At 44.1% G+C, this 25,235-nt stretch overlaps 1 protein-coding gene across 4 annotated transcripts in view; it reads left to right on the top strand.

The window, feature by feature from the left end:
* The window catches only part of CARMIL1 (capping protein regulator and myosin 1 linker 1), a gene marked incomplete at both ends in the record, with an annotated part of 248,123 nt that overhangs the window by 182,034 nt on the left and 40,854 nt on the right, over positions 1 to 25,235 (top strand). For all 4 annotated transcript variants that reach the window (XM_080918584.1, XM_080918582.1, XM_080918581.1 and 1 more), the window contains 5 exons: positions 5,966 to 6,064; positions 14,500 to 14,628; positions 15,588 to 15,719; positions 19,915 to 20,090; positions 23,055 to 23,142. In XM_080918584.1, coding sequence (XP_080774710.1) covers positions 5,966 to 6,064; positions 14,500 to 14,628; positions 15,588 to 15,719; positions 19,915 to 20,090; positions 23,055 to 23,142 — 624 coding nt within the window. The remainder of the gene's footprint in view (positions 1 to 5,965; positions 6,065 to 14,499; positions 14,629 to 15,587; positions 15,720 to 19,914; positions 20,091 to 23,054; positions 23,143 to 25,235) is intronic.

The following is a 25,235-nucleotide window of genomic DNA, read 5'->3' as shown; positions in this document are numbered from 1 at the left end:
CATTGTTTTTAATAGCTGAGTAGTGCTCCGTTGTGTAAATGTAGCACATTTTCTATATCCATTCCTGCATTAAAGGACATCGGGTTCCTTCCAGTTTCTAGCTATAATTAATAAGGCTGCTATGAACATAGTGGAGTGTGAGTCCTTGTTGTCATGTTGAAGCATCTTTTGGGTTGATGCCCAGATGTGGAATAGCTGGGTCTTCAGGTAGAACTGTATCCAACTTTCTGAGAAACCACCAGACTGATTTCTGCAGTGGTTGTAGCAGCTTACAGTCCCACCAACAGTGGAGGATGGTTCCTCTCTCTCCACATCCTTGCCAGCATCTGCTGTCACCTGAGTTTTTGATCTTGGCTATTCTGATTGGTGTGAGGTGGAATCTCAGGGTCGTTTTGATTTCCCTGATGACTAAGGATGTTAAACTTTTCTTTTGATGCTTCTCAGCCATTCAGTATTCCTCAGCTGAGAATTCTTTGTTTAGATCTGTCCCCATTTTTAATATGGTTATTTGATTCTCTGGAGTCTAATTTCTGAGTTCTTTGTATATATTGGATACTAGCCCTTTATCAGACATAGGATTGGTAAAGATCTTTCCCAATCTTCGGGTTGCCATTTTTTTCCTACTGACACTGTCCTTTGCAATCTCATGAGGTCCAATTTGTTGATTCTTGATCTTAGAGCATAAGCCATTGGTGTTCTCTTCAAGAGAAATTCCCCTGTGCCCATGTGTTTGAGGTTTTTGCCCACTTTTTCTTCTGTTAGTCTCAGTATGCCTGCTTTTATGTGGAGGTCCTTGATCCACTTGGACTTGAGCTTTATGCAAGGAGATAAGAATGGATTGATTTGCATTCTTCTATGTTCTGACTGTCATTTGAACCAGCACCATTTGTAGAAGATGCTGTCTTTTTTCCAGTGTATGGTTTTAGCTCCTTTGTCAAAGATCAAGTGACCATATGTGTGTGGGTTCATTTCTGGATCTTCAATTCTATTTCATTGACCTACCTGTCTGTCTCTGTAACAATATTATACAGTTTTTATCACAATTGATGTATAATACAGCTTGAGGTTGGGGATGGTGATTCCCCCAGAAGTTCTTTTATTGTCGAGAATAATTTTCAATATCCTGGGTTTTTTGTTAATCCAAATAAATTTGCAAATTGCCATTTCTATCTCTATAAAGAATTGAGTTGGAATTTTAATGGGAATTGCATTGAATCTATAGATTGCTTTCGCAAGATGGCCATTTTTACTATATTAATCTTGTCAGTCCATGAGCATGGGAGATCTTTTCATCTTCTGAGACCTTCTTTAATTTCTTTATTCAGTGACTTGAAGTTCTTGTCATACAGATCTTTCACTTGCTTTGGTTAGAGTCATACCAAGTTATTTTATATTGTTTGTGACTATTGTGAAGAGTGTCATTTCCCTACTTTCTTTCTCGGCCTGTTTATCCTTTAAGTAGAGAAAAGCTATTGATTTGTTTGTGTTAAATTTCTATCCAAAAAAAAAAAAAAAAAAAAGACAAAATAGGGGTTGGGGATTTAGCTCAGTGGTAGAGCACTTGCCTAGCAAGCACGAGGCCCTGGGTTCGGTCCTCAGCTCTGAAAAAAAAAATTCTATCCAATTACTTTGTTGAAGTTGTTTTTCAGGTTTAGAAGTGCTCTGGTGGAATTTTTGGGGTCACTTAAGTATACTATCATATCATCTGCAAAGAGTGATATTTTGACTTATTCCTTTCCAATTTCTATCCCTTTGATCTCCTTTTATTGACTAATTGCTCTGGCTAGAACTTCTAGTCCTATAGGTTTGATATTATCTTTGTGCCCTGGATTTCCTGGATGTTTTGGATTAGGAGCCTTTTGCATTTTACATTTTCTTTGACTGCGGTGTCAGTGTTTTCTATGGTATCTTCTGCCCCTGAGATTCTCTCTTCTCTCTCTTGTATTCTGTTGGTGATACTTGCATCTATGACTCCTGATCTCTTTCCTAGGTTTTCTATCTTTAGGGTTGTCCCCCTTTGTTATTTCTTTGTTCTTTCTATTTCCAATTTTAGATCCTGGATGGTTTTGTTTGATTCCTTACATGTTTGATTGTGTTTTCCTGTATTTTTTAAGGGATTTTTGTGTTTCCTCTTTAAGGGTTTCTACCTGTTTACCTGTGTTCTCCTGTAATTCTTTAAGGGAGTTATGTGCTTCTGAAAGTCCTCCATCATCGTCATGAGATGTGATTTTACATTCCAATCTTGCTTTTCTGGAGTGTTGTAGTATTCGGGACTTACTGTAATGTGACAACTGGGTTCTGATAATGCCAAGTAGTTTTGGTTTCTGTTGCTTATGTTCTTTCTCTCGCCTCTTGCCATCTGGTTATCTCTGGTATTAGTTGGTCTTGCCTGTCTCTGATGAACCTGTTTCTCCTGTGAGCCTGTGATCTTAGGTGTCTCAGCACGCCTGGGAAACCAGCTCTCTCCAGACAGGATTTGGGTCTGGAGAGCTGTGCCAAAGGGTGCTCATAGAGACCAAAAGGATATTGGCCCCATTTGCTCCGAAGTTCCTGAGCCTTGTGATCTCCTGGTAGGTCCCTCTTTGGCTAGTTATTGGAGCAAAAATGCTCGTCTCACCTGTGGACTTAGGAGTGACAGCACTCCTGGGAGACCAGCTCTCTCTGGGTGGAATTTGGGTCCAGAGAGCTGTGCCACAAGGTTAACTCCAGGGCGCAGATGGAGACTGAAAGCTGTTCATCATTTCTGATCTAGGACTTTTGCCTCTTGTGCAAGTTCTGGCTCTGGCGACATCACCCCGGGTTTGAACTTCTCCATCTTGCCCCTGCTCCCATGCCCTCACCAGGACAATGGCTATTTTGACTCCTTCTCATATGGAGCTTAACCAAGCTCTGAGCTCTCAGTCCCCAGGAGATAGGTGTCTGTGTTCTCTCTGGAAATGCTAATTTCAGCTGTAACAAGTTGATGGCTGACAACTGAGATACTCAGAGTTTGTGGTTCTTATTTCCTTTAAACTTGTTTTCAGAAAGAAGTTTGTGGGGCTGGAGACAGGGTTCATTCAGCAGAGTGTTTATTGCATACCCATGGGTTTGCTCTCGGAACTCACATAAGAATGTGGGTGTGGTGGCATCAGCTTGTTGGTCCTAACGGGAGAGGCAGAGGCAGGAGGGTAACTGGTGCCCACTAGATAGCCAGCATAGCCTAACTGTTGAGTTCCAGGCTAGAGAGAAAGACTATCTCAAAAGCTAAAGGGGACAGTGACTGAGAAATGACATTTGACGTTGACTTTTGGGTATGTATGGACACAGGCACCTGTCTATATGTGAACCCGTATATATGCATTTACAAAAAGAACAGACTCTATGCTTTTTTTCTAAAACAATAAAGACAAAGCCATCAGAACTCTTTCCTGGCTTAGTTTGGACTTGAAAAAGGTCTGGGAACACTGACCCTGCCGGCCTTCGCAGTCCCATGTCTGTGGGGCAAGAGCTTCCTGTGTGAACAGTGTGAGGCCAGCTATGTAGAGACAGGGAAGGAGGCAAAGGACCCAAAGCTGGGTGTTCTCAAGAGTCTGTCACCTTTCGGAACCTCCATAGCGGAGCGTTCCCCATTGATGTGTCTGTCATCTTGGCAAGAAGTGGCTGCTGAGAGATATTGAAAGGAAGGTCATGTGATCCAGCCCCACAGGGCTGTGTCAATGATGCATAAGTTAGGGGGAAGGCACTTTTGCTCTGCTTTCTAGTTTCCTGGGATGCAGGTAATTGCTGTCTGGGTTTTAATTGTTCCTAATTGCTATTGAGTAGTAGTTATTTTAGCATATGGAAAATTAAAATGAAAATGTAATAACAGTAAAAGCTTCACAGTTATTAGACATTCTTAACCAGGGAACCACTGTGACAAATTAAAAGGCAAATAGCTAAGACAAAGGGGGAATAAAGCAGGGCGGTACAATTTACCCACCTTAAATCAGTCTTGTCTCTTAGAGGCAGGGTCTCACGTGGCTCAGCTTGGCCTAGGACTCCTTTTTATCCTGCCTTCATCACTTCTGATTTCACTGCATGTGGTAGCATCTTATGCTGTAGCTGTCTGTGTTTACAAGAAGGTGTGTATATGTGCATGTGTGCATGCGTGCATGCTTGTGTGTGTGTGTGTGTGTGTATGTGTGCATGTGTATGTATATGTGTGTATGTATGTGCATATGTATGTGTGTATATGAGTGTGTATTTGTGTGTATGTGTGAATGTACATATATGTACGTGTGTATATATATCTCTGTATGTATGTGTGTATGTGTATATATATATATATGTGCATGTATGTATGTGCATATGTACATGTGTGTGTGTGTGTGTGTGTGTGTGTGTGTGTGTGATAATTATGGTTTCTACTGCTGTGAAGAGACACTGTGACCACCTCAACCAAGACCACTTCCTATGAACCTATGGGGGCCATTTTCTTTTGAGCAACCACAGTGTGACCGTGTGTGTGTGTGTGTGTGTGTGTGTGTGTGTGTGTGTGTGTACACATACTGGGCAGTCACACACACAATGCTGTGTAACCAAATGTCTTTAGGTTTTTTTTCCTATTACTGTGATAAAACCCTCTAACCAAAGCCACTCCAAAGAGAAAGGGTTAGTGACGCTCACAGTTCCAGGCTATGGTGCATAGACAAATGGAACATCACAGTCGTGGGAGCTTTAGTGAGCTGCTTACAGTACATACAAGGGCAAGAATGCAGAGAAAAATGCTTCTCTTCCGTTTCCTTCCTCTATGTTATGCAGTCCCTGGATCCCCTGCCCATGACTGAGATGCGTCCAGAAGCCCATCTTCCCAGTGAATACAGATTTAAACTTCTTAGCTTTCTGCACAGGGCATCACAAGCCTTTATGTGCCACTGGGGACTGAACCCAGGGCCTCATGTGTGCCTCAGGAGTGCTCTATCCACAGAGCTACGTCTGCAGTCCCTCAAACCATTCTTTAAAAGTGTGTTTATCTTTTGAGAAAGCTCTCTGTATGTAGCCTAGGCTGTCCCAGAACTCAGTGTGTACCCCAGGCTGACCTTGAACTCAGTGGTAGCCCTTTCATCTCTGCCTGCAGAGTATTGAAATTTAGGCATTCCACACCATACCCTGCTACAAACTCTCTTTGTGGTGCTTATATTTCTAACTAGTTGATCCTGCACTTTTGTTCACAGAGTGCCCAGGGCCTGTTGACCTTCCTAAGCATTTCCTTTCCATCTGGTTCTAATTTGTGCCGTTCCAGTTTTTAGAGGAGTTTGTGTATAAACAAATGTGCAAATTGTCAAACCACTTCCTGGTTTCTTGTGTTGGGTAGGAATATTTTTTCTTACTTGCTTTCACTTTATTAAAATCAGTCTTGTCTTGAGAAACTATAAAAATTTGGTAGGTTATTAAAATTAGAATACACCAACTGTCCTTCACTCTTTCTCCCTCCCTCCCTCCCTCCCTCCACCAATCTTTTCTTCCCTCTTCCTCTTCCCTTTTCCTAGTGCTCTTCCTGCTCAACCCCTGCCTCCATCTTTCTCTCTTCCCTTTCTTCCTTAACATCGTTTCCCAAATGCTGAGCAATTCTAGAGTGTAGATTAAGCTGGGGTTCAGAGGGCACCATCTGCCCTTCTTGGAAAAGATTTCGCTTCTGAACTACATGGTGTTAAAACTTATAATTTCACACCCCCCAGAGATGAGAACCCTGAGCCGGCAGCAGCTGTCACCAAACACTGGCTTATCTTTGTCAGTCTCGAAGTCGCACACAGATGATTTCAGTTACCTGAAAGCCCATTTTCCAACTGAAAGCACATCTGATAAACTTGTCAGAGCCCTGCCGGAGCCTGCATGGGTTGTGGGGTCGAAGAGCCGACAGACCTTGCTTACTGACTGCCTCACTGATAACTTTATTCTCCACGGGGTCAAAGTGTGTTCTTGAGAGATATGTGTGCTCCATTTCCAGATAGAAAATTATCTGCTCCGGAATCATGAGACCAGGAAGTACCTGCAGGAGCAGGCCTACCGCCTCCAGCAGGGCATTGTCACCAGTACCACCCAGCAGGTAAGGGCACGCGGGCTCCTCCCGTCCTGTCGGCAGAGGCTTGCTAGTACAGCCCCAGGAGGAACTGGCTTAGGAAGATCACAGCAGATGGAAGGAGAGGAAAGTGTACTTACGGCATGAAGAAATGAATAAAGATGAAATCCTAGAAGCTACAAAATAAAGGCAAAATTTTTTTTATATTGCTTCACTGTAAGTGCTGAAAACTGGGGGACCGTGGAGGTGACGGGTTAAGACACGGGCTGACAGAGAAAGCTGAACTGGAACAGAGCTGGTTGTAACTTATTCTTGATGGAATCCAATGCAATTTTTTGATCATTGATATATATATATGAATAATAAAGATGCCTGTGGTGTGAAAACTTAAGATGGTGCCAGGCTATAATCCCAGTCCTGGGATTGAGAAACAGGAGTAGGAGGTTACATAGATCTTCATCTGTATACAGAGTTTGGGCCAACCCAGGTTCCATAAGACCCCGTTTCAAAACATTACAACCAAATACAGGAACAGCAATGCGCAGCTTAGGCGAAAGCCAGAGTAGGATCAAGCTAAGCGCTTATCTCTGAAGGTCCACAGGAACTGATGAGACTTATTTTATTTTATTGTCATTGCTTATCTCAGAGTGTAAGAGTGAATCTACCCTCCTCACAGTTCAGCATTGCTTAGGTTTACTGACAGCGTATATTATTTAATTAGTAACACTCAGGTAATATGTGTCAAGAAAAAAATTTTTTTCTTTAAATGTTTGTGACCTAAGAGAACTTTTGAAAAAGAAAGCATTATTTAGACCTTACCAGGTCTTCAAAAATCTAAGGTTTCTCCCTGTTGGAGACTATTATTATTTGAGTATTTTATAGCTTACTGATGCCAACATATATAATTATTTTTAAGAGCTATTCTTATTTATTTTGTCATCTTCTTTTTATTGGATAGTTTAAAAATTTATATTTCAAATGTTATCCTCTTTCTCAGTTCTCCCCTCTCCCATGCCCCCTCCCCCGCTACTGTGAGGATGCTTTCTCTCCCATCCACCACTCGCACCTCAATACCCTGGCATTGCTTACACTGGGGAAACCAGCCTTCACAGAACCAAAGGCCTCTCCTCCTACTGATGGCAGACAATGCCATCCTCTGCTACATATACACCTCCATGGGTCCCTCCATGTGTGTTCTTTGGTTGGTGGTTTAGTTTCTGGGAGCTCTGGGGGGTCTGGTTGGTTGGTATTGTTGTTCTTCCTATGGGGTTGCAAATTTCTTCAGCTCCTTCAATCCTTTCTCTAACTCCTCTGTTGGGGTTCCAGTGCTCAGTCTGATGGTTAGCTCCTCATCTGTATCAGTAAGGATCTGGCAGAGCCTCTCAGGAGACATCCATACCAGGCTCCTGTCAGCAAGCATTTCTTGGCATCAGCAATAGTGACTGGGTTTGGTGGCTGTATATGGGATGGATCCCTAGGCAGTCTCTGGATGGCCTTCCCTTCAGTCTCTGTTCCACTCTTTGTCACTGTATTTCCTCCCTTCAGTACTTTGTTTCCCCTTCTAAGAAGAACTCAAGCACCCACATTTTGGTCTTCCTTTTTCTTGATATTCATATGGTCTATGAATTTTATCTTTGGTATTTTAAGCTTTTGGGCTAATAATCCACTTAATCAGTGAGTACATACCAAAAAGATGCTCCAACATCTAACAAGGACACATGCTCCATCATGTTTATAGCAGCCTTTTTTATTAAGAAGCTAAAAAGAACCCAGATGTCCTTCAAGAGAGGAATGGACATAGAAAATGTGGTACATTTACACAGTGGAGTACTACTTAGCAATTTAAAAAAAAACAAAAAGGCTTCATGAAATTCTTAGGCAAATAGATTGAACTAGAAAACATCATCCTGAGTGAGGTAACTCAGTCACAAAAGAACACACTTAGTGTGCTATTTATATTTTTAGTATGTGCACATGAGTGTCATTGCCCACAGGGGCCAGAAGAAGGGATCAGGTTTGCTGGAGGAGCAGGAGCTATAGGCTGCTGTAAGCTGCCTGATCTAAGGGCTCTGGGAACAGACTCAGGTCCTCTGCAAGAGCTGCTTCGCGCTTCTGTGCTTGGCCTCACTTCTGCCCTGGTTTCCATTTTAACCCTAAAAGCAGCCAGAGTGTTAACATTGTGCCTTTGCCTCCTTTCCCTTAATGAGATACCAAAACGTAGGTTTCTTTCTTAACATTATTTCTAACATTATTCCAACTTCTTTCTGGTTGGAGGGCAACCCCTGCACCCAACCCTGCACACACACACACACACATACACACAAAGAAGAAGGAGGAGGAGGAGGAGGAGGAGGAAGAGGAAGAAAAAGAACAGAAAGAAAGAAAAAGAAGAAAGAGAGAAAGAGGAAAAGGAGAAAGACAAGACTGCACTGCACGCTCTTTAATGCCTGTTCTTCATAGCAGATTCCAGATTCCATCTTCTCACGGAAAGGCAACTGCACACAGGAGAGGGATGTAGATGGTTAACTCTGCATCGGCGGCTCATTCTGAATTACTCCAGTCATTATGTGCCGGGCACGATGCCACCTTTCACTTCAGGGATTTCATGGAATTTTATGACAAGCTATTTTCCTACTTGAATCATTTCAGTGGCTTCAGAGGAGAAAGATGTGCCTTGAAGTGTTGAGACGTTCGAGCCCAGGAAGAATAGACCCTCTGTGACAACTGTTCTGTAATCCCCTTCCCTCGTCATACCCCAGGTGACAAGGGACAAACCAGTGTTTGAGGGAAACACTGAAATTCCAGGGCTCCCGTGCACTTGTTCCTATCTGGATCCTTTGTCCGGGATTTTGTCAGAATCAGTGCTGCTTTCTGCTTTCCAGTTTCCCCTCTCCCGACCTCACAAGCCCTCTTAGCCAGGTGTTGGGAACTTCTGACACAGTAACTATTCCAGGCCTTGTGTTCCCACTGCATCAGCCACTATGGAGGAGACACAGCGGTGCACCAGGTCCCGGGCATAGTGCATGCACCGTGTACGTAGTGCCGTGTGTTGAAAATCACGAACAAAATCAGGCCCAGAGTTATCCGCCACCAATTTTTATTCTCTTCCAAAGAGCTATTTTCTCAGCTCACTCTTACTTGAAGGGAGTTTTCCCCTGGAGAGCATCACTTAGCTAACCTCTGTTGTGGTGAAAATGAAAATAGATTCTGTTCTGTTGCTATTGGTCCCACGGTCTCACTCCGCAGGGCCACTCCAGTGTGGAGCAGAATGCGACTGTGTCTTGAGATCCGAAAGCCACACTCTCCAAGTGGTTTCCTTCCCAAGTGGTCCACACTGCCCGCCCCAGCTGCTTCTCTTCCGGGTGCTCCACGACCCCCCCCCATGTTGTTTTCACTCACTTTCCCTTGGCGTGTTGTTGCCAAGCCCTGCACACACACATCTCAACTCCGTGGAGGGTTTTGTGTGTCCCGCCACTACACCCACTTTGAATTCAATTAAGCAGCCACATCAAAGAACACACCAAAATACTCTGATCCAATTGGTCTAATATAATTTGCCATCTAGATAAGTCAGATGACCCTAAACAATTTTATCCCTTATAAAATATCTATAACAACCTAATCCATACAGAGATGCACCAAGAGAAACGTCCACATCTGCTTCCATGTTGCTCCTCCTGCATCTCCCGCTTTCTCCTTCTCGTCTGCCTTACCAGCTTTGTTCCTGCCCCACTCTCTACTGTCCAATCACGTATCGGCTTGACATCAACCTCCAAACCACCTCACTGCGATATTCTGAAAGATGACCCCTATATGTGCCCACTGACGTGGCCCTTAGCGATAGACTCAAGACTATGGGTCTCTTTCTTTTTGACGCTCTTTCTTGCTGTGTTTCTCTGACTAGCTTCTGAGTTCCTGTGTAGCTGAGGGTAGCCTTGAATCTCCTCTCTCCAACTTCCCAGTGGATTGCCGGCCAACACCAGCTCACCTAACCTTTACATAAGTGTTGACTATGAGGGATGCCTCCCACTTCTGTGTTGGCTTTGCTTGGAGGCAGAGTTATTCTCTTACTCAGCATTAGGTGTGGGGGTACATTTCTCTTGAATAGTAGACATAGTAGTAGAGGAAAAGAACATTGTTTCCACAAGTAAGCTGTTTGGTGGAGGTAGTTACATTTGTAACGGATTGACAGTGACTCAGGATGACATTAATGACTAGTGGTTTCTATGCTTTAGTTCAGCAGCCCAGTAACTCAGAAGGAGCTTGCTGGTCTCTGCAGGTGAACCATGGCTTAGTTGTGTGATGGGTCATTGAAGAAGCCAACGGCACTTCTGCCAACTCAGCTAGTTCAGCCCTGCTCAGCCCTCTTATGTTAGTGTTCACTTTTTTTGAGGGTTCCAGACAAAAGAGCAAGTTCAGAGAAAGTGTATCTCAAATACCGGCCTGTCTGCTGGTGACTGTTGAACTATATCACCGTGAAAACAGTTACCACTAATGTGATGACTGGAAACATTGAGACCAAAGAGAAGGTGAGGGAGGGAGAGAAGGTCATGTTCAGCTCTGTGCATCATGTTCAGCTCTGTGCGCTGTGTTCTCTTGGGATCCTTAAGGTTCTCAAGGGGCAGAGGTAGCATGTATGGTGAGGGCTTAGGAAGATGTTAGGACATCAGATAATGAAAGGTCGTGGCCAGCAGGAACAGTGCAGTTCCATAGAAATGGGGGATGCTCAGATCCTGTCAGTCTTAGTCTCTTCTCTTTGCTGTGATAGAATACCCTGATAAGCAACTTAAGGGAAGAAGGGCTTATTGTGTCTCACAGTTCAAAGATACATTTTCATGGTGGTGAAGTTAAGGTAGCCAAAGGAAGTTACAGGAGCCGAGGAAGAAGTTAAGGTAGCTGTAACCTGGCAGCTAGCCGCTGGACACGTGCCATTCCCAAATGAGGAAGCTGAGGGTGTTAGATGTATGCTGCTCCTCGATGCCCTTGTCTGGTTCTGCAGCGTAGGGTCCCATGTAGGGAATGGTACCGCCCATAGTGAACAGGCTCTGTTTCAATGTCATCAAAATAATCCCCCACAAGCCATCTCAGGGGCCAGACTTCCAGATGAGTCCAGATTCCACCAAGTGTTAGCTTGAAAAAGAAAAATGAATACTAGGAGTGTGTGGGTGTCAAATGAAGTAGAAGGGTTAACAGAAAGGACCACGTTCAATCTGCCATGAGGTTCGTGATGGGGTAACCAGAGTGGTCTTTCTGCTATGCCTCCTGTAACTTTTCAATTACTGGCTTTAGTGTTGTGACATAAAGTGAAACACCTGTATTCCCCTCTCCCCAATTTTAACTTTGCATTTTGTCCTGTGTCACCTTAAGTAAATAGCTTGCTTTTTACATCCCCTAGGCACCAAATGTGCTGCATTTAGTTCTGTTAAATTCTAACAAATGCTTGGAACAGCCCTCAGTGATATTAAAGGTTTGTCCTATTTGAAGAGCTAAAATTTTACTTTGACTTTGAAACGGTTTCCTGTGAAGACTATTTTTGTAAGAGTTCATCCAAACTCTCTCTCCTCTGTGAAAGCTGGTGACACACTTCAGGGGGCTCAAGTGGGCTCTACTGTCCGTAGAATTAGTGGAGAGGACTGACTTTATTGGGTTGTTTGCACAGGCCTCCCAGATCGGCCCTTTGTAGCTTCAGATGTGTATCTGCCTTATCTTCCCAAATTAGAAAATCGTTCTTAGTAAGATGTGAATTATTGATGAGCATTTTTGCTTCAATCAATATACCAGTTTGGAGAGAAAGGATTTATGCTCATCATGATGGTTTCTTTAGAAACACAGAGTCGGCTCTCTGTAGGGCCTTGTGGGAATGCAGAACGTACTCCATTCCTGCCTGTAAGCATAGACTGGAGGTATCCAGTGGAGATGAAAGAAACTGTCCATACAGCTTTGCCTATGCAGAGCTCAAGGTAGATCATTTATAAGAAATCTGGCAATCTTACAGCAGAAGAGCTGTTGTGTGAATCAACACAGCTCTTGTAGCCCTCGTCCGCATCATAGATGCTTTGAGTAGATTGTCTTTACGATACCAGAAAAGACACAGTGAGCCTAACTGTGTACAAGGACAGACAGAGGCAGCAGCATCACAGTTCTAAGGTCAGAATGTAAGTTTTCTGTGCTATTCTGAAAACACATTCTGCCCCCTCTCCTAGGGCCTTACAGTGTTGCCCTAGCTGTCCTGGAAATTACTATGTAGCCTAGGCTGGCCTCAAACTTGTGATCCTCTAGAGCACTGGGACCACAGGGCTTGAAACATTCATACTGTTCTGTTTTATTCCTATTGCACTGGATTGGATTAAACCCAGTGAATCGCTTATGCAAAGCTACTTCTACCAAACTGGGTCTTGTCCCCTTTTTGGTGAGGGTTCTGTTGTTTTTTTAATTTGTAGAGGAAGGAAGGGGGACTGTAGCTTTCCAGACACAATATTTAATTCTTCAAAATAGAACAGAGAGAGAATTTAGCAGAGAGAGGGGCACAATTAAACTCTGGATTCAACTGACTTATCAGATGGGCTAGGACACTTAAATTAGGTCTCTGAAGTATTCCCGCCTTTCCTTTACATTTATTTATTTGTTTGTGGGGCAAGAGGTGGGCACACCTGTATGTCATGCATCCACATGTGGAGATCAGAGGACAGTTCCTTGCAGGTGCCAGTTGTCTCCTTTGTCATGTAGATTTCGGGGATCAAACCACCGGCTGAGCTGCATTTGCCTCTATCAGCTAAGCCATCTGAAGAAAACAGGCATTTCTTATATGCTAGTGAGACAAGTCTAACATGGTCCAGACTGACTTGGAACTTGGCTTTGCAGCCCAGGGTGATTTTAAAATGTCCATCTTCCAACTACTTAGTGAAATACTGTGTCTTTAAGACCATAGTAAGACCACACCATAGGCAGAGCTAGCTGGGTGGAGTGCCCTGGAAAGGATGTATGGAGCACCGTGACTGCTATTTGCTTCAGATGTGCTCCTACTTCGTTCCCTGTTACAAACTCACACATGGCTAACTGTAAAGAGTAGAGGTTATTTCAGCTCGAAGATCCAGAGGATGTGAGGACCAGGAGTGAAATCCTGGTCAAGAGACTCCCATGGTCCATAACACCCGCCCACCACCGGAGCTAATCCAGCCACTCCCACTCCAGAGCAGGTCTGCCCCAAGAATATAAAGATATTCGAGGGCTGGAGAGATGGCTCAGTGGTTAGAGCACGGACTGATCTTTCAGAGGTCCTGAGTTCAATTCCCAGCAACCACATGGTGGCTCTCAACCATCTGTAATGAGATCTGATGCCCTCTTCTGGTGTGTCTGAAGATACATAGATAGATAGATAGATAGATAGATAGATAGATAGATAGATAGATAGATAGGTGGGTGGGTGGGTGGGTGGGTGGGTGGGTGGGTGGGTGGGTGGATGGATGGATGGATGGATGGATGGATGGATAGATAGATAGATAGATAGATAGATAGAGATAGATATTCTAACCTTTTGCTCCCAGCTACTTCCTTTGGGTTATACAGTTCAATCTTGGACCCACCGAAAATGATTCAAGTTCTTATGAGGCAAAGCTGCTGGGATAGACACTAGGTAGGATCACCTTCATCATTACTTGCGCTAACAAGACACATCCCTCCTTTGACCGAGACGGTGTCTCATAGAGCCAATCTGCTCTCCAACTTGCTTTGTGGCAAAGGTGAGCTTGAACCACCAGATGCCCGTATCTCAACCACCCAAGTTCTGGGATATCTGCTGTGTGCCATCATGCCCAGGTTATATGGTACTGGAAATTGAACCTAGGGCTTCAAAGATGCTAAGCAAGCATTCTTCCAACTGATCGGGGTCCATAGCGTTCCGCCTCCCGACCCCCGACCTGCCTCTAAGCTTTAGTGGTTTTCAGCTTATGAAGAGAAGCGCTTTATAGAATAGAATTTTTAAGCTGTCGATTTCCAGAGACTGTTGTGGACTTTATACAATGGAGACTCACTGGCAGATGTGAGCACTCTGTTATCACTAGTCCTGGCAATGTGCAAGACCTTTTGTTTGTTTCTTCAGCACCTCTCCCTGTGTCTGACACACACACAGGGCACTTGGTGACAGCTGATGAGAGTCACTGTCAAGCAGAACATCACTGAAAGCTACAGGATTTGGATCATTAGGAGGATTCACTACACAGTATTCTTTCTAAGGGAGAGGGGAAAAATGCCTCATATCTTTTACCAAAATGTCTCGTGTCTTTCCCTGGAGTTAAATGTGCCATTGGCTTCTTGCGCTTAAAGTTAGACTACTTTCATAGCTGGTTAAGCACCCTTCTGGAGGACACCAGCAAAAATGCTTCGACCTCTCGCATTCCCTTTCCTTGAATTCCCATGGAAACCCTGTCCTCCTCTTTACTCGGCTGCTCCTCTGGTTTGTACAGATGATTGACCGCATATGTGTGAAGGTTCAGGATCACCTCAACTCCTTACGAACCTGTGCAGGCGATGCTGTTCAGGAGGATTTAAAGGCAGCAGAACGGCTCATGCGAGATGCTAAGAACTCTAAAACGGTGAGCTTCTGTTCGGGATTCGCAAGACTTTGGTAGTGCGTTCGTCCCGTTTGTACCTGTGCTGATCTCTTTTCTCTTCTTTATCATTATTAATTACTTTATTTATTGACATCCCAAATGTTGCCCCACAGCACCCCCCCAGAGTTCTTCCCCTATGCCCCCCTCCCCTTTGACTCTGAGAAGGTGCTTTCACTTCCCAGGCATGCCCACTCCCTGGGACATCACATTTCTACTGAGGTCAAACAAGGCAGTCCTATGCTACAGATGTGCCAGGGCCTCAGACCAGCCTATGTATGTGCAGTTGGTGGCTTAGTGTCTGGGAACTTTGAGGGGTCTAAGTTAGTTAATACTCCGGTTTTCCTATAGTGTCTCCCTCCCCTTCAGCTTCTGCAACCCTTCTCCAACTCTTCCATAGGGGTTCCTGAGATCAGTCCAGTGGTTGGCTGGTATCTGCATCTGTGTCAGTCAGCTGCTGGGTAGACCCTCTCAGAGGACAGCCATGCTAGGCTCCTGTCTGCAAGCACAGCATAGCATCAGTAATAGTGTTAGGGTTTAGTTCCTGCCCATAGCATGTATTCCAAGTTTTGCCAGTCACTGTTGGACATTCTTTCAATCTTTGCTCCATTTCTGTCCCTTCATTTCTTTTAGACAGGAACGATTTGGGCTCCAAAATTTTGAAGGTGGGTTGGTGTCACCATCCCTCCACTGGGGGCCCTGTCTAGCTAATAGAGGTGGTCTGTGCCATCTGCCCGTGTCTCTGTGATATGCTAGCATTGCTGGGTTTCACTGAGCATGCCTGTGAAGAGTACAGGCCTCAGTTTACCATCTGTATCTGTGGCTGAGAATGGGTGATCCATCTCTTAATATGGTTCCTTACCTCTGTATAGATCCACAGTGGTCCTGATGCTTATTGATTTTTTTTTCATGGACAATGAGGTCACTTTTTACCTTTCTTACAGTTGTTACCAAATTTATACCATGTGGGTGGAGCATCCTGGGCAGGAGCCAGTGGAGTGTCATCTAGTCCCATCCAGGAGACTCTGGAATCAATGGCCGGAGAAGTCACAAGAGTCGTGGATGAGCAACTAAAGGTCTGTGAATCTTGCTTTCTTGAGAATGAACTTATAATGATGTAACTCTGTTTGATGGCATTTCTACTGTCACTGTCTGTGTTTATAAGATGCACACTAACTGGTCAGACACATGGGACGGAAGTAAATAGGATGTCAGGTCTAGTTAGTGTGTTTTAGAATGCTTTCCTACGTAGTAAGTCTCACTTTTGGTGGCTAGTCTTTAAGTGGAAAAGAAGAGTGGGATGCTCAGGGTCTGTCTGACCACATGGTATTAACCAGCACTTGGATCCTTCATGAAGAATAAACTATACGAGGCACATACTCTCTTCTATGAATGAAAAACAAAACTCGGTTACTTATTTCTGACTATAAAATATGAAAACTCCTGAGAAATGCTCATGCAGTACCAACAGTAAACTTACAAAGGATTGCCAACATCTAGAGATCACATTTCATTCTCTCTGGCCACCGAGTCTTGCGTCTCTGTGATGATGCCATGCAAAACGATCCGGAACCTTTCACACCGGAGTCAACATCTCAAGTGCAGTTCTAGTAGGAAGGAAGCGTCTTTTCTAATGGCTGCTTGTAAAAGTGCGTTGTGCTTCGTAGATGGACCACAGTGACCTATTCTAATTTCTGACGAACATTTCTTAGGGACAATTTGTGTAATTGTCCCATTGCTAGGTAAAGCATTTTATGCTTTTGTATAGATTGGCGAACTCGTGGAGCAGAGTTGGAAACTGCCTGTTTATCCTGTTCTTATTAGTACTGAATGTGGCATGGCACCTCTAACTTCTTTCTTAATATAATGGGGCAATTAAAAAAAAAAAACCCTTACTGTATGTTTTTATTTCCTGAATACCAGAGTAGAGCTTGGGTATTTACTTATGGTGCTGGAGCTTGGCCATGGGGCTTTTTGCTGCTGTGTAAGCATTTGATTCTTGAGCTACACACCCAGCCCTGTATTTTCTATTAAAATTTTTCTATTTCCATCTGTTTCTTTTCGCTCACCATCCCCTTTAGAGCATCTGTGAGAATGTCTTCCAGCTATGGCTGCCATGTAAATCAGCAAGAAGCCTGGTAGTAGGTTCTTTCCTGTCAAACAGCTTCCAACTGTTGCTGGCTTTTCATCTTGTCTGAAACAAGGGTTGCCCCATTTTCCCCTGACTGACTAGAGCAGTTGAAATTGATTTTGGATCATTTTTTCTTGGGAGGGAATAGGCCGTAAGTATCCAGAATGAAAGGCGTTTGCACAGAAATGCTCGAGATGATATATAAATGGTAGTGCTCTGTGGGGAGGCCTGTCTGACATTTGCTGGGGAGTTTTCTGAGCCCTCCTCGAATGTCACCAATGTGCTCTCTTCGTCACTGTTCCAGAACCTTCTCTTTCCTCTCTGGAACCCTTAGGCCCAAAGCTCCTGGCAGCCTGTGTGCTGTGTTGTGTTTGTGTTTTTAATGCTCCCTGCTCACACAACATTCCTGAACCTCGTGAGATTCGATTTCCTTAGATCAGAGAAAGTCCTCAATCAGAGCATCGCAACCCAGTGTTACTTCTTAATGGTTCTTAGTCAGGGTCTCTATTCCTGTACAAACATCATGACCAAGAAGCAAGTTGGGGAGGAAAGGGTTTATTCAGCTTACACTTCCACATTGCTGTTCATCACCAAAGGAAGTCAGGACTGGAACTCAAGCAGGTCAGGAAGCAGGAGCTGATGCAGAGGCCATGGAGGGATGTCACTTACTGGCTTGCTTCCCCTGGCTTGCTCAGCCTGCTTTCTTATAGAACCCAGGTCTACCAGCCCAGGGATGGCTCCACCCACAATGGGCTGGGCCAGGGATGGCTCCACCCACAATGGGCTGGGCCCTCCCCCCTTGATCACTAGTTGAGAAAATGCCTTACAGCTGGAATTCATGGAGGCATTTCCTCAACTGAGGCTCCTTTCTCTGAGATAATTTCAGCTTGTGTCAAGTTGACACAGAACCAGCCAGTACAGTGGTCCAACAGAAACGTACCTTTTTACACTTGCCATGATGAAGGTCCTTTACTTCCTTTCTTCTCCCTTCTACTGGCCTAGAAAACAGTTTGCTGTTTGGGGGAATGGGAGGTGAGGGGGTACTCACATTTTCCTATGTTTGGTAACCTTATGATGCATTGATTGCCTTAGAATTGTGTGTTAAAGTACAAGTTTTAGAATTACCTAAGCTGTAAGGATCATTCCTTATTTCACTACCAAAAGCAAATGTTCATTGTTGGAGGAGCCCTGTTCCTATTCGTCAGAGTTTCTAAAATAAGTGTGTCATGTCAGCAAGAGCTAAAGCAGGCAATTCTTTTGTGTTTAAGGGAAAAAAAGGTAATTTTTATTTCATAAAAATGGGTTTTTACTGCAGAGAATGTAAAGGGGGCAGGCCTACCTCAGACCCTGGGTTTGTTATTCCTGAAGGGTGGCTGATGGTGGCCTCTGCCTGCCTGTCTAGACCACAGTTCCTTGCTCAGGCCGTGTATTAACCATGGTGATTACTTCTTGCTCTGATATTTGATCTACATAATGCTGCAGCATAACCAGTAGTGGGGTTTTAATTATTAGGAAAGTTTCAAATAGTTCTGTGGGCTGTTTTTCACAATGACTAGTTCAGAAAGCCTCCTCAGCATGCCTAGGGCAGAGTGAAGGGCTCAGAGTTCCTGTGTTCTCTAGACCAGCTTTTGTAGGCTTCAGAAAGACACCTTGGCTCCGCCCCTTCCCTTTTCCTCCTAATGTTACTGCTGAGACAGTCATAGAGAATAAATGTGGTTTGGTTTTTGTTGGTATTGCTGTTGATTGTTTGGTTTTTTTTTTTTTTTTTTTCTTTTTTGTTTTTGATGTTTTAATGTAAGGACTTATTTTTTTCCCCTTCTGGCCTTACTTTTTAACATGTTTATTTTGGACTGGGAAATCCTTCTTTTCTTTCCCTCAGGCGAAATGGTGAAAAACTTCACTGGTAAATTTTAGATTCATTTAGGATCTGAGACCTGATGGGTTTGGGAGGATGTCTAGTGGGTTTGATCTTGATTTGGTCAGAGGGTTCTTTTGAGTATTTAATTCTATATTTAAGGTTTTTGATATTGTTGGTGCTGCTGCTCCCCTGAAGCACAGGTTTGGATGGACTGAGGTGTCAGAAGAGAACAGTAGAAGAGGAAATAGAAATGGGCAGGAGACCCCCTAGCCCTTTCCTCCCCCATCCCAGGAAGCGCTGAGTACCCCTGAACAAGTCACTTCCCTCCTCTGAGCCCATGTTTCTTGTTTGTAAAGTAGGCCTATCAGAACCAGCGCCATTGCAGAGTATCGTGTGGACCGCAGCCTCCTGGAGGAGACTCTGTTGTAGAGTGTGCAGTGCCGTCTTGACCTGTTGCTCCGTGTTAGGGTCACAAGGGGATCATTTTGTCCAGTGTCATTCCCGCTGGGTTTCAAATTTGGCTCTGAGAGGAGCACAGATGCCTTTTCCACAGTGTAGTCCCCGCACCCACCTCAGGCGTTCCTTAGCACGCACGTTCCTCGCCCGGGATGGGAAATCCCTTGGGTAGCTTTCCCATCCGTCTTCACGGATGCTGGAAGGGTGGAATCTTCGCTGTCATTTCTCAGATGCTTCAGGGCTGTGTACACGTGTCGGCTGTTGCTGTGAAGGTTGTTTGTAGAGATCTCTGTAAATGTTTTCACCTGTTATTCATGTGGCTTACTGCTGTTCTACCTCATATGAAAGCTCTTCTGTTAGCAGAGTAAAATTGGCAGTCATTTCCAGTGATTTTGTTTTTTTTTGTTTTTCCTACTGTTGCATGGTTCATTATAATTTAGAGGTTTGTGTGATTTGGGAAATAAACGTACATATTTTAGAGCTTTCTAATTTCGGGTTTGTATCTGTTAAGCATGCTTCCTGGGACCTGGAGCTCAGTCTGCTATAACAAGTTGCTGTGTGAAAGGTTGATACTTATGTGTTTTATTCTTCTCATTCGTGGCCTTGTGTTCAGGACTCAGAGTACCTCAGATGCCCAAATGAAGCGCAGGTCCTGCCAGGCACCTGATCTAGCGTTGAGTTCACCAGTCAGCCAGAACTTACGAATCTCCTAGGGACAATATGGAGTTTTTGGTTTCGCCCCAGGGCAGTCCTATCCTCTGAGGGTCTGGTGTTGAACTCTGAGTGTTCTGATGGCTCAGTCATATGTCTTTCCTCTACATTGCAGGGTTTGCTAGAATCCATGGTGGATGCAGCGGAGAACCTCTGCCCCAATGTCATGAGGAAAGCCCACATCCGACAGGACCTGATCCACGCCAGCACTGAAAAGATTTCCATCCCACGTACCTTTGTTAAAAACGTCCTGTTGGAGCAGTCTGGAATTGACATTCTTAACAAGATTAGGTACGTCTATCACATTACTAAGCTAAGGAGCTGTGGTATGTGAGACCCGGACCAGGTTTCCTAGCAGGATAGTGTTGGAGGCTTTACCATCAAGGTCTGTGTAGATCTGTAGCTAGCAGACTGAGGAGAACCTATGTAAGCATAGTTATGCATTAATGCACAGGTAAGAGCCCTACTGCGTCATATCTGGATTTCCAAGGAGCATAGAGCCTGTCGGTCTCCAAGGCCTGTATATATAAGAAAGAGGACATGTTGCCATTCCCAGTTCATGATTCTGGCATTTGTCTTCGACTTTCTAAGTCACTGGCTTGAAGTCTGAGGATATCTCTTCCTCCCTCCCCCTCCCCACTGCCAGTTTTGTTGTTGTTGTTGTTGTTGTTGTTGTTGTTGTTATTGTTGTTTTGGGTGTTGGCTTTGTTTTGTTTTGGTTTGGTTTGGTTGGCTTGTTTTGATAAAGGGGTCCTCAATCTATATAGCCTAGGCTGTATGGAAACTATAGCCCAGACTATCCTGAAACTAACAGCAATCCTCCTGCCTCAGTCCTCTAGAGTGAGTTCCCTTTCTATTCCCGTATCTTTATTCCAGACTTTGCAGCCTTTAGATATCTTTGTGGAAAGTCTTGAGTATGCCAAGATCTCAGTGTTCAGAAAATGTTTTTACAAACTTCCTGATGTCATCGGAGCTCTGTTTTACTCACTTCATCCTCCCCTTCCCTCTTCTCATTGCGCTTCCTATTTGGGGAATGAGGTGGCTGAATGCCAAGTTCCAAAACATTTTAAGATTCCCCTTTTACCTATTTGTGAACATTGATTAAAAAAAAAAAAACATTATTCAGCTGAGCAACAACATGATAGGAGACATGAAATAATCGTGGCAATTTAAGTCTTCACTTTGGTGCTACATCTTGGAGCCCATAAACCACTCCTCCCCATCTTCAGAGTGAAGGAAAAAGAGAAAGTGTTAGCCTTCCTTCTAGGCTTCGCCCCACAGTTACCTGGCAACAGCCAGATATGCCTGACTCACTATAAAAGGGGTTGCTTGTCCCTCTCACTCTCTTACTGTCGATTTCTCATCCTTTTATTCTTAACCCTGCCCCTTCTCCCTCTCTTCTCATTCTCCTCCCCCATCTCCCTCTACAGGTTTCTGGCCAGCCTCTTCTCTCCTCCTCCTCCTCCTCTTCCTCCTCCACCCCCCACTCTCTCTCTCTCCCTCCTCCCTCTTCAACACCCCTAAATAAACTTTATTCCATACTATATCTGTCATGTGGCTGGTACCTCAGTGGGCAGGGATGTCTCAGCATTGGCCCACAGAGGCATCCCCTTTCACCACACTGTGCCTTGACCAAACAATACTGGTTCTTCTATTTTTTTATAAAACATAACGGAAGTGTGAAGTACTGAGCCTAGAAGGTTAGAAAGAGACATAATCTCAGGCATGAGAATCAGGAAGTGCTTTTTATTATCAAATTCCAGTGTCCTCCTGAAGCGGAGGTAGGGCTATGTTCCACATTTTTGGTATGAGACCAGAATGAATCTCTCCTGAACACCTCTGATGTCTTAACTGAATATCATCCTCCCCCTCCTCCTCTACCTCCCCCTCCTCCTCTACCTCCCCCTCCTCCTCTACCTCCCCCTCCCCCTCCCCCTCCTCCTCTACCTCCCCCTCCCCCTCCTCCTCTACCTCCCCCTCCCCCTCCTCCTCTACCTCCCCCTCCCCCTCCTCCTCTACCTCCCCCTTCCCCTCGTCCTCCTTATCATCATCATCATTATGCTTTTTAGTCAGGGTCAACCTTAGACTCATGACAATCCTCCTGCCTCAACCTTCTAAGTCTTAGGGATTCTGATTGTGAGCCATCACATCCAGCTTCAAGTATTAGATAATTAAATATCAATGAGACCTTGTTTCAAATAAAAAGAGTGGGCGGGGCACATTTACATAGCATCAGAGTTAAGCCCCTCCTCTGCACCCCACAGTAACCATCCTGAGCAGGAAAGTCTCAGTACAAGCTGTCACACTTGGCCTACCGAGATTTTCCTGTTGCACAAATATACCTTAAACCTCGGCTTTTAGAGTTAAGCAGTTTTGTTTTGACAGCCCATTTGTTCTGAAAACATACAAAGTTACTGGCTTCAAAAGCAGACTGAGGTCAGAAAACAGTTCTAGAATGAGACCTGTGACCGACTTTGCCAGAGCTCCTGGACATGTGAACACTTTGGCGTTGTGTGATTCAGCCCCAAAGCTGGGGGACTGTGGAGCCTTGTGAACAGCTGAAATGTTAGCTAAAACAGTAGCCATCTGGAAGGAACCTAGTGACGGAGCCTGTTATTTAAAACCAATAAGCATCCTCTGTTGCTGGGGAATTATCTAGGGTCAGATTAAGAGGCATCAAAACTAAAAATTTTAATAACCTCTGTTACGGTGCGTTTTTTACTTTGCCAAGCACAGTGGTGATTCAAAACAGAAATAGCGTAACAGTTCCATGGGTGAACGTTTTATGTGCTGTGTGTGCACATGTGTCTGTGTGTGCAGTTGAAGAGATGTCTGAGGCTTAATGGCCAGAGTAGACTTTCTGAACTCTCCGAAGTCTGGGCCAGCTCACGTCTGTTGGTAGGTGCAATGAGCCTCATGGCCCATGTGGTTTCTGTTGAGTCTTTATCCAGGTGTTTTCCATTTTCACCCCTAAATCTTTCAAGCTGCAGATTCAGAGACAGGTTGACGTTGACAATGAACGCAGATTACTTATGTGTTTATGGCTGTGTTTAAGAGTTACTTTGGGGAACCCTTCATCCTATCCTCATATTCTTTCCATTTCCTTTGCAAAGACAAGAATGGAATCCCAGTCGCCCTATCGGCGCAGCCTCGCAGGTGCCCCTCCACCCCACCCCATCCCTGCCAAACCCCCATCCCTGCCAAACCCCCATCCAATACAAGTTAAAAGGCTTCTCTGCCCCTTGGTGTCCATAGTGAGGTGAAGCTGACAGTGGCCTCGTTCTTGTCGGACCGAATCGTGGATGAGATCCTGGATTCCCTCTCAAACAGTCATCGGAAGCTGGTGAGTGCCAGATGGAGGGTTCCGGGAAGGGGTGTGGTTTCTTCTATCTTCTCTGCAGCATGATGGGCTGAGAGCCCGGCCTTCCTCCTTCCTCTTCTGTTGCTTCTAACCATCCTGTGATACATTAGAATTGAGTGACCAGGGGTAGAAGTGAGAATTTTTAGAAATCTTGTCCAGTTTTAATGACGTTAACCTTCATTCGATTTGGGTAGATGATGTGATGGCTAATGTCTAAAATGAACACTTGTGGTTATATCCTGTACATGTGCTCTTATCGCTCCGATGGGATTATTTCTGAATGGATCTGGGGTTCTGAGACTGGTCTCATTTTAGCCTGACCTGGAGGCAATTCTGCTTTGGCCTCTTATGTTCTGTTATTACATATGTGACCCATTACTCCTTCCTCAGAACAGATTCTCTCTTATGTTTATGTTAGCTAGAGATAGGTAGGTAGGTAGGTAGGTAGGTAGGTAGTTAGGTAGATAGGTAGGTAGGTAGATACATTGATTGATTGATAGATGATTGATAGTTGATTGATAGATGATAGATAAATACATGATTGATAGAAAGATAGATAGATAGATAGATAGATAGATGATTGATAGATGATAGATAAATAGATGATAGATAGGTAGATAGATGATAGATGATAAGTAAATGATTGATAGATGATAGGTAGATGATAGATAGATTTAGATAGATAGATAGATAGATATATAGATAGATAGATAGATAGATAGATAGATAGATAGATAGATAGATAGACAGACAGACAGACAGGCAGGCAGATGCCCACACTATCCTCAATGCTTACCATAGACAAGGATGACGTTGAACTCCTGATTCTCCTGCCTCTCCCTCCAGAATGTGTGCTGCAATACCCAGCTAGGACTGTTCTTTAAAATCCAAAAGACAACTTTATTTATAGCAGCAGTACTCCAAATGTTGCCTGTGGGCCCTGCTGGCCCAGTAGCATATTACTAGTCTTGAACATTCATTAGTTAAGAAACCAGCAGGGGATACTGAGAAGTTTCTAGAACAATTCCACGGGACGACAGTATTTACTTAAGCACATGTTTATTGTTTACTAAATTCTTCTACGTTGCATGTCATCAACATCTCTTTAAATAAATCTCTTTAAAGATTTATTTGTTTAAAGGCATGGTCTCACTATGTAGCCCTGGCTGGCCTGGAACATGCTATTTTAGAAACATCTTATTATGTCCCGTGGCTCTAGGATGCTTCCAGTACTGGATGATGTCATGACTGGACTCCACCTAGGAGCCTTCATGGGACATTTGAAATGCCAATTTTTTGCTTTTTAAGAATATACTCAGAGTATTGTTTTTCTCTTTCTTTCTCTCTTTCTTTTTCTGTTTTCTTTTGCTAAAAAAAATGTTGGTACTAATGTTCTTTATTATTTACTTCCTCACTACTATAACAAAATAGTTGACAAAAGCAACTTAAGTATGTGTAGGTCTATTTTGTCTCCTGATTGGAGGGTACAGTCCATCTTGGTATGGTCGGCAGGACAGCAGGAGCTGAGAAGAGACGGTGGGTCACATTGCATCCACCGACAGGAAGCAGGAGAGATGGACACTCCCCTTTCATTCAGCCTGTGGGAGGGAGACACCCCTCTGCAGGGCAAGCCTTCCCCGCTCAGTCACAGACGGCCCAGTTTCGATTCCTGGGTGGTCCAGAGGATGAGCATAAATCCACACCATCCTGTTGTGTTGTCTTGAGCTTCATCTTAACCTCATTTCTTCTGGTCTGACTATAAAAATTCAGTAGTGTATAAAGGCACTGCAACTTTAAGAAGAAAACTGGTTTCAACTACTTTCCTGACATTGGAGTTTAAGGAAGTCCTGGGGCTTGTGTGGACTTTGTCAGCTTCTTCATCCCTTCCAGTGTCCCAATCAACCCAGCTCATTTCAGTTCCTGCTCTTTGTGTTTCTACATTTACTGAAACATAAAAATGGGATTAGTGAATCTGGTATCCCATACACGAGGACAGTGGGAGGTACCTTATTAAGCTTTCCTTTTAGTATTTAAAAAATAGTGAAGGTTGGAATCATTTTTATCATCATTAGATA

The sequence above is a fragment of the Micromys minutus genome, assembly GCF_963924665.1.
Source record: "Micromys minutus genome assembly, chromosome: 6".
In the NCBI taxonomy this organism is placed as follows: Eukaryota; Metazoa; Chordata; class Mammalia; order Rodentia; family Muridae; genus Micromys; species Micromys minutus.
This window is presented reverse-complemented; position numbering and strand designations above follow the sequence as displayed.